At 29.7% G+C, this 10,479-nt stretch overlaps 1 protein-coding gene across 1 annotated transcript; it reads right to left on the reverse strand.

The window, feature by feature from the left end:
• Positions 1-1,750: 1,750 nt before the first annotated feature.
• LOC103493345 (ABC transporter G family member 9-like) lies at positions 1,751-9,255 on the reverse strand. Its single transcript, XM_008454050.2, has 4 exons — positions 9,157-9,255; positions 4,287-5,079; positions 3,144-3,478; positions 1,751-2,413 (listed from the first exon to the last, which is right to left on the reverse strand). Exons 1-4 carry the CDS (start codon positions 9,253-9,255, stop codon positions 1,751-1,753), a joined length of 1,890 nt encoding a protein of 629 aa, XP_008452272.1.
• Positions 9,256-10,479: the final 1,224 nt, after the last annotated feature.

A 10,479-nucleotide genomic window follows, 5' to 3' on the forward strand; every position in this document is an offset into this window, starting at 1 on the left:
AATAAATCCCAATAGTTTATGCGTGGGAATCGTTTATGTTCTTGGCGAAAGGAATAAGTAGAGGCTAATATGTTTTTGATGATTTCAAATGAGGCCTTAAAAGCCTGTTTATGAAAATGAATTTGTTGATTGTATTGTATTCCCCAAAAGGTTTTCCAAAAAATCGCCCACTAAGTATTTGACTTTCATGTTATGTTTCCCTTCCCCAGATTATCAAGGCGCTGAGACCAAGTAAAGAAGGATGAGGCAAGCAAGTTAGATGTTTTAAGGGTGAAGCTATGCTAACCGTTGGAAAAGTTGGAAAATATGTAATATGTATTTGGAACGCAAGTTGTTAATTAATAAAGAGAAGTTTGTTTATTATCTTGTGATTCTTGTCGCCTAAAATTAAGACGCTAAGTCTAAGCTAAGTTTTAAGGAGAGTGTGAGAACCAAGTTGCATTAAGATTGATTGAGGTGTTAATTTCGCTTACTAAACGTTCTGTGTTCTATCTTGTGGAAAAATTCATGTTGAACTTCTAGTCGGTCATGCCTCTATTTGATCGCATAAAGTGACCTTGGGGCAGAGCATGACAAAAATTGAGGTCATAGGGCTCCTGTTGATAAAGAGAAATATCAATGCATGGTGGGAAAGTTGATTTACTTATCTCACACTAGGCCTGACATCTCCTATGCTATGATCATCGACAATCACTTCATTCGGCACCTTATGAGGGTCACATGGAGTTGGTTAACAGGATTTTGAGGTATTTAAAAGCAACCCCTCGTGAAGGTTTGAGATTTAGGAAGACAGATAGATGATATGTTGAAGCTTATACAGATTCTTACTTGGTAGGATCTATTGTTGATAGAAAGTCTACGTCATGATACTGTACTTTTGTGTGGGGCAATCTTGTTATTTGGAGAAGTAAGAAATAAGGAGTTGTGCTAGAAGCAGCACTGAAGCTGAATGCATGGCTATGAGTTTAGGGATTTGTGAGGAGATTTTACTTTAGAAGGTGTTGTCTAATATTTGCCAAGACTATGAAGCTATTCTACGATAACAAGGTAACCTTTAGCATTTCCAATAACCTGATCCAACGCGACATGACTAAACATGTGGAGATTGAAAACAATTTATCAAAGAGAAGCTTGATGATCATGGTAGCATCTGCATTCCTTACATACCCTTAGCCAACAGATTGTCGATATTCTCACAAAGGGGTTCCTTACACAAAGCTTTCATTTGTGTGTTAGCAAGTTGAGTCTTTTTGATATTTACATCCCTAACTTGAGGGAGAGTGTTAGAAATAATGGGCTTAGATCTTGTTGAAAGTCCAAGAGTAGTTATGTAATTTCTTAGGCTCGTGTTGCCTATAAATACTTCCCCTTTGTACCTTTATATGAGTATTAGAAAGTAATAAATTTATCAGCACCGTGGTTTTTCTCTATGTACTAGAGGGTTTTCATGTAAAATTGTATTCATTCTTTGTCTCTACTCTAGGTATATCTTGATATGCATAACATCATATTAATTATAAGAGGAGAAAGGGTATAAAGTAGAGGAGAATAAATATACACATGCACATGAAGGCTATTTTAATTATTATTCTCACATATCCTTTTTCCAGGTTCCATAAATGAAAGAGTTCTATAACATAATTTATAAGTTAAATTTAGTTTTAGAAAGAAAAAACAAAAAGAAAAAAAAAAAAAAAGAAAAAAAAAAAAGAAAAAAAAGAAAAAAGAAAAAATAGCTATAAGATATATCCTATTTTTTCTTGGTAACACCAATCCTCATTAAAGCAACATAAGCAATAAAACGATATACAACAAACATTACCACCAATACAAGGACAGTCATGGCTTTTCCCTCAAGCCCAATTTCCTTTATTACAGGAAACTCTCCAACCTTACAAACCCCTCCAATGTTAGAACATGGATAAGTATCATCACCTTTGAACTGAGAAATCAACATAAGCTTGTATGAAAAATGGCCACTAGAAACATACTTAATCCAAGCAATAAACTTAGGCACATGTTGAACGAAAAACCCTGATGTTAAAAGGAAAGCCAAAGCCAAGACTGATCCAAATATGGAGGCTGAAGTTTGGTCCATGATAAGGGCACCGAGGGCAAAACCTAAGCCTTGACACACCAAAACATTTAGGAGAACTGTAAACAAAGTGGAAAAGAAGTTCGGAAAAGTGGGTTTTAAGCCAGTCATCCAATACACGATGAGAATGAAAAGAGTGGGAAGAGCAAGCTCCATGGGCAAGTCATTGACTGTTTTTGATATGAAGTAAGATGATAGCTTGTACATGGCTGAGGATCTTTCTTTTTCAAGTATCTTTTGTTCATTTGAGAATGTGCTGATGGCTTTCAGTGTAGGTAGGAAAGTCCAAAAGCTTTGTATGGAGTAGAAAAGTCCAAGCTACACACATGTATGCACATATACTATATATCAGTGTTTTGGGAACATATAATTCTATCCACTCCTAAAGTTTGAGAGTTATATTAAATAAAATTTTAAACTCATACACGTTGTATCAATTTACACCATCATTCAAATTTCATTCGAAAATTGATTAAATCGATTAAATTATAAAAGGTTATAATTGGATAATCAATCAAACTTTTAAATCGTACATACCAATGTACAGAATACATTTTCAAATGTTAAATTAACCAAATAAACTATTGGAATTGATGCATTGATTGATTTTCAAAAGAAAATTTTGAATCAAAGTCTAAGTCGATTAATTTATAAAAGACTTTGTAAATAAGATTATTATAGACAAGTATTAAGAAAACTAAATATAAAAAAATGCACTTAACTTTATAATTTGTGTCAAAAGAATATCCATGAAATCTTGAAAATTATCCTAAAACTTTAGAAAAGAGTTTAAAAATACCTTACTGCTAGTTTTAGATAAGAATAGTTAGTGTTTTGTTTCAAAACTATGGTTGAAGTTTTAAAGTTCCTTTAACTAAAAAAAAAAATAGTTCAAAAGTACATACGGCATCACAAATATAATTACAAAATTCAATTACATTTTGTTTTTAATATAAAAACATCTAATAGCAATTTGAAAAGCATTAAATACATTTTTGGGAGTGAAACCTGAATGAAATTGAGGAGAAGATGGAGAAAATGATGAAACCTTATCATGTAAATGAGAGTCATCAGATTGCCACCATAAGAATCCAGCAAGGAATGCAATCGCTACAACTTGCACAAATTTTATCGATGAGAAGGATTCATATCTCCTTTCCTTAATTTCTCTTATCAATAGAACAGCAAATTGTTGCCACCAAGTTGTTGGCCAAATCTCAATGTTGTTGTCTTCATTGGATCCATCTCCACACCAATAATAATGATCTTCATCACTTTCTTGTACCTCTCTCTTTAACTTTTCAGCTATATTGTTCTTATAGGATGAAACAAGTTTTTGCTTAACTATTTTTGGGTCCTCATTTGGATCATTCATCGACAAACCTGCATGTACCTCACCAGTAAATACAAAACACTAGGGGGTTGGTTGAATCATATTGAGTTTCAATGGTTAGTGTTTTTTACTTATAAGATAATATTAGAGACACTTTTATATATATTTTTTAATTTGATTGCTTTTTTTTTTTTATCTAATTCGTTCAGTTTGTTGGATTTGGAAGAAAATTTAGAAAAGATAGATCTTTTGCGAAAAAGGGTATTATATTAATCACTTTTTTTTTTTTTTTTTGGTTTGACTAAAAAAACAAGTCCCAAGATTAGTTTGGCATCTACTAAATTTTGCCAAACACATAATAAATTTGGTGGTTACAAATATCTTTTTAGAATATTCTTTACAAAAGTTCATAAAAGATTTTTCTTTGGAATACTCTAATACTCAATAATTGATTGGGTTTTTGTTTAGAGTAGGCTGAAATCCCTTTGCTTTGATCTGACTTGATGCTTCTAATTCCATCCACTAAGTTGCCTCAATATTAATTTGGTTAAGTTACTTTTTGATGGTAGTAAAGATTGAATTATTATAAGTTTAATTATATATTAATAATTTAATGTTCTCCTAATTTGTACGCTTAAAATTTTGGTAGAAATTAAAGTTGTTCAATTAAAAATCACTATTTATTAATTGGGGAGTAATGTTGGCCTCCCCCCCCTAAAAGTACAAGTGCAAAAAGTAAAAATCACTATTTATTAATTGGGGAGTAATGTTAACCCAACCTTATAGTTAAAGCCATATATCTATTAGAACCATAGCAGTGAAATGAAGCAAAAACAATGCAAAATAAAAGAATCATACCATTAGCAAGATCCAACAAAAAATCTGAAGGGTTCATGGGCACAGATGGAGAATATCCAATAGTCGAGAAATAATCCATAACTTCCGATCCCTTTCCAAAGTATACTGCATTTCCTTCCAATAGTAATAAAAGCTTATGGAACAAATAGAAAAGACGACTCGATGGCTGATGAACCGTCATAACCACAGTCCGCCCTCCCTTAGCGAACTCCCCCATCATTGTCACAATTGTTTGAGCCGTGGTCGAGTCGAGGCCCGACGTTGGCTCGTCTAAAAACATCAAGCTCGGATTTATAAGCATTTCCTGACCAATACAAACTCTTTTTCTCTCTCCTCCAGAAACCCCTCTCAAGACTGGGCTCCCCACAATTGTGCTCTTGCATCTCGTTAAACCTAATTGGGAGATTGTTACCTCTACCTCTGCTAGTTTCTCTTGTTTCGTTAAAGTGTTAGGTAGCCTTAGAAGGGCAGTGAAGACTAGGGTTTCGGCTACCGTTAAATGGGGATGGAGAATATCGTCTTGTGTAACGAACCCGATTCGGTGTTTCATTTCACTTGAGAAAGGCTTTCCATTGTATGTTATGGATCCATCGAGACGTCCACCGAGTCGGCCACTTAATGCCGTTAGAAGGGTTGATTTTCCGGACCCTGATGGACCTAATATGACCAACATCTCTGCCGGACAAACCAACCCGCTTAGTCCTTTGAGTATAGTTTTCTCTTCACATTGTGGTTTCTTTGGGATTAAAAACCTTCTTTGCTTGGATTTGATCTTGTAATGTAAGTCATTAAACTGTGTACAAAGAACTCCAAAGTGTTAAATTTACCACTATGATTTTCATGTGTCAAAGTGATTATAATGAAACTATTAAAATCATTAGGTAATTTAAATGAGACCTTTTAAAAATATAACAAAACGGTAGCATGTATAAAACAATTTCGAAAACGAAAAAAATACACAGGCCTATAGTGGAAAATACCAAAACTTTCATGTCAATAACACACTTAATACATTTGGTACATAATCGTTTAGATTTAACTATTATTCGTTTAAATTTGGCTATTGTTTGGTATACGATCGTTTAGATTTGATTATATGATCGTTTAGATTTGGAATGATTTTTTTTTTCAAGATTTGTTACACAATCGTTTAGATTCATTTACACGATTGTTTATATTTTTTTTAACATTCTTTGATACATGATTGTTTAGATTTGGCTAAACGATTTTTTTAAGATTCTTTTTGGTACACGATTGTTTATTTTTTTTGTACACAATCGTTTTGATTTGACTATCCCAATCTAAACAATTTTGTAGGATTATTTGTATGCGATCGTTTAGACTTAGCTATTCTTAGTACATGATCGTTTAGATTTGGCTATCCAAATCTAAACGACATTTCATTCAAGTTTTTTATATTTCGTACACGATCTTAAACAATCAAATAAAAGTTTGAAGAAAATAGATGTTTGATATTTGATACAAGATGTTGAACCAAATAACAGTTTGTAAAAAAAAAAAAAAAAAAAAAAGATAATGGAAAGAAAAAGAAAATCAAGTTGCAGACGAAGAGGAGAAGAAAGACGATAAAAATGGAAGGGCAAACTTGAAATATTTAAAAAATTGCTAATTTCATGGGCTTTGTTACACGGGCCGTAAATATTTTACCAATTTGTTCTATTTATGAAAATTTTCTTAATTTATAACTATGAATTTTTTTAATTAATCTTCGATGATTAACACATAATTTGGGAATAACTTTAAATATGATCAAATGATTTTAATAAGGGTAATTTTTATAAAGGTAACAAAACATCAAACTATTTACGACCCGTGTAACGAAGCTCATGAAGTTAGCCATTTTTTAAATATTATAGATTTGCTCTTCCATCTTTCTTCTTTCCTCCTCCCTGCGATTTCTTTCATCTTCTTCCTCAATTTTTTTCGCTGCGATTTCTTTCTATATCTTTCTTCTTTTCCTTTTCTTTTTTTATGTCGTTTAAATTTGGGTAACCAAATCTAAATAATTGTGTAAAAAAAAAAGTAAATGATCGTGTAAAAAAAATAAATCATCGTGTAGACAAATCTAAATGATTGTGTACCAAAAGAATAAAAAAATCATTTAGCAAAACCTAAACGATTGTGTACCAAATTTTGAGCCAAATCTAAATGATCGTGTACTAAATTTTGAAAAAAATAACGTTTAGATTTGGATCAAATCTAAACAATTGCTTAACCATATTTAAACGTAACTAGATTAAATGATCATGTAACAAAATTAAACAATAAAATTGAAAAAATAAATTGTAGCCAAATCTAAATGACCAAATCTAAACAATCTATACCAAACAATAACTAAATCTAAACAATCTTGTACCAAATATATTGTGCGCGTTGTTGACGGCATGATTGACGAGACATTTTTTGCATTTTCCACAGTGGGCTTGTGGGCTTTTTTCGTTTTCGAAATTATTCTATACAGTATAAATATTTTGCAACTTTGTTATATTTCTAAAAAGAACCCTATTAATAATTTTTAAATTGAATAAAAGTAAGCGTAAAAAATTTTTCTTTTAGAAGTTTTATTCAATGGAATGTAAATAGTTTGTCAATTTTTTTTTATTTTTGAAAATATCCCGAAAAATTAACTTTTTAATTTTTATGTTCCGAAGGTATCAGTCTTGAGTTCAAAAAATAAAAATTATATATATATATATATATATATAACGAGTTTTTAAAAAGGGTCTTTTGTACAAATAGAACAAAGCGGCAAGATATGTACAATGTATTGAATAATTCCGAAAACAGAAAAAGCCTACAGACCCACCATGTAAAATACAAAAAATGCCCTGTCAACAACGCGGGCGTAATATATTTGGTACAAAATGCGCGCGTAATATATTTGATACACGGTTGTATACATTTGGCTATTGTTTGATACACGATCGTCTAGATTTGGTCATTTAATTTGACAATTATTTTTTTTAATTATATCATTTAATTTGGTTACACGATCGTTTAATTTGGTTACGTTTAAAATTGGTTACAAGATCGTTTAATTTGGTTACGTTTAAAATTTGTTACACGATCGTTTAGGTTTGATCATTTAAGTTAACAATTTTTTTTAATTCTATCGTTTAATTTGGTTACACGATCGTTTACATTTGGCTACTCCAATCTAAATGATTTTTTTGAAGATTCGTTATACACGATCTTTTAGATTCTGCTGTTTTTTGTACACGATAGTTTAGATTTAGTTACCAAAATTTAAACGATGTAAAAAATAAGAAGAAAAAAAGAAGAAAGACGATGGAAAGAAATCACAGGAAAAAAAAAGAAAGGAAAAGAAGAAAGATAATGGAAAGATTAAACGATGTATAAAAAGAAGATGAAAAGAAGAAAGACGATGAAAAGAAATCGCAATGGAAGAAAAGAAGAAAAGAAGAAAGGGGATGAAAATAAATCGCAGCGGAAAAAGAGGAAGAAGAAAAGAATTGAGAAAGACGATGAAAAAATTAAACGACATAAAAAAGAATTGGAAAATAACAACAATGGAAATAAATCACAGTATAAAGAAGAAAGACGATAAAAATAAATCGCAGCAGAAAAAAAAAAAAAAGAGGAAAAAGAAGAAAGACGATAAAAAAAATCGCAGCAAGGAGGAGAACAAGACGGAAGGACAAATCTGAAATATTTAAAATAGCTAATTTTATGAGTTTTGTTACACGAACCGTAAATAGTTTGGTATCTTGTTATCTTAATAAAAATTTCCTTTTCTAAAAAGATGTTTACAGGATTCTTAATTAATTATTTACTACTTTAAATAATTACACTAAAATTTAAATTAGAAGAATACTTTTAGCAAGGAATTTTAGAGAGAAAATAAATCTTTTTAAAATTTATTTCCCTAATTTAAAGTGTTAAATAATTATTTAAATATATATATGTCTATGTATATATATGTCTATGTATATATATATAAAGATAAAAAAATGAAAAAAAGAAACTTGAACAAATGGTTGCAAATATAATCATTGGATTCAAAATAATTAAGGATATAGCAACATTTTAAAAGATTTGTAAATATAGCAAAATCTGTCAAACTCTATCAATAATAGAAGTCTATTAGTGATAAACCATATTGTTGCAAATATTGGTCTGTCACTGATAAAATATATCAACAATAAAAGTCTATCACAAATAGATTTTCTATATTTATAATTTTTTTAAATGTTGTTTTATATTTAATTATTATTCTTAAAATTATTGAAAATTATAATTACCCTAGAATTAAACACAAACATGTCATTTTCCTCTTTAAAATCGTTCACAAAAATGTCATAAATTCACAAAACTTAAATATTTTAGTTTTCTTCTATTAAAATTTGTGTTTGTTTTTCTTCCGAATTTCTTAGTTTGTGGTTCTACATTTACTTCAATTTTAGTTAAATTCTAGAAATGAAGTTGCCTTTCAAAACTATATGTTTGTTTGAATTGTTATGTTTTTAAATTGTATATATGTTTATTTTACCATGTTTCTTTATTGCTTGTCAAATTTTAAAAAACAAATAACATTTTGAAAACTACTTTTGTTATATTTTCCAAAGTCAACTTGATTTTTGAAAACAAAAATTATTATTTGATAACGAAACAGAAATTTATGAATTGGAGCATTGTGTTTACAACCTGCAATGTCATTCAAAAACTTAAAATCAAAAGTTTATCCAAGCAGACCTAAACGGTTGAAATTAGAACCTCTTAATTTTTTTATATAATACTCTTATAGTAGAAAACAACCTAAAAGAACAAGGAATGATGTTGAAATATATGTTGATGTTAGAAAGATAAAAAATGGTTGTTTTTGTGTTACCCTCAAAGTGACAGGGGGCTTTGGCTTCCTAGAAAAGGCAATGGCTTCCGAACAATCCAACTCGGTCATCTTGTTTGTCTGAGCCTCGATGTCTGCCATTTTTTCCTGTAATTTTCTTCAAAATTTTCTCCCTCTCCACACTTAATGAGGAGTAAGAAATGAGAAGTGAAATATTTATATAGAAGAATGTAGGTAGCTTGACCTTTCGCTCTTTTCTTATGCTTTTTTCTTTCTTTCTTTCTTTCTTTCTTTCTTCTTTTAGATAAAAAATGTTGAGTATTGTTTTAGCATACAAACTCAAGTACCAAAGTACCAAAGGCTCTTTAATCACCTATGAGACTTTTATATATATATATACACACACATATAGAACACTCTCTAGCTAGGTATTCAAATTAATTACTCATTTATTTATTTATTTATTTTTCATTACAATCGTTTACTAATTTAAATGACAATGGTACAAATTTAAAGATGACAATTAGTCAAATATTATGAAACCTTAAAAAAGAAAAAAACCATTGACATGTGGTGTGTATTTTCCATATTATGAAAGAAAAACACATTTTTTTATTCTCGTAGTTTCAAGGACACATCTTTTAATTTTTTAAGTACTTTAAGGCTTGTTAGACGTTATTTATTTTTTAATAAACATACTTGTTTGATAACTTTTTTTTTCTTGTTTTAAAATTTGAGAAACAATTTATTAAAAACAGACTAAAATTAAATCTAAAACGAAAAAAAGTACACAAAAAAAAGTATACAGTATACTGGCTCACAATGAAAAATACCAAAAATACCCCGTCATTAATTGGCACCCAACGCTAGTAAAATATTTGGTAAATGATCGTTTAGATTTGTTTATTCTTTCCTATACGAACATTTAGATTTAATCATTTATATTTGACTATCCAAATCTAAATGATATTTCTTTTTAAGATTCTTTGGTGCGGTCATTTAGATTTGGTTATTTTTTGGTACACGATCATTGATATTTAATTGTTTAAATTTTTGTCGCCAAAACTAAACGATTTTTTCAATATATTTTAGGTATATGTTTAGATTTAGTACACGATCGTTTAAATTTGGTATATGATTGTTTAAATTTGGGTAGACAAATCGCAACAATTGTTTTTAAGATTTTTGATACATGATCGTTTAGATTTAGTACACGATCGTTTATATTTTGTATACAATCGTTTAGATTTAATTATTTAAATTTGGCTATGCAAATCTAAATGATTTTTTTAAGACTTTTTGGTACACGATCGTTTAGATGTGACTAGATTTGGCTATCTAGTATCTAACGATTTTTTTATTCAC

The sequence above is a fragment of the Cucumis melo genome, chromosome 6, assembly GCF_025177605.1.
Source record: "Cucumis melo cultivar AY chromosome 6, USDA_Cmelo_AY_1.0, whole genome shotgun sequence".
Lineage (NCBI taxonomy): Eukaryota > Viridiplantae > Streptophyta > Magnoliopsida > Cucurbitales > Cucurbitaceae > Cucumis > Cucumis melo.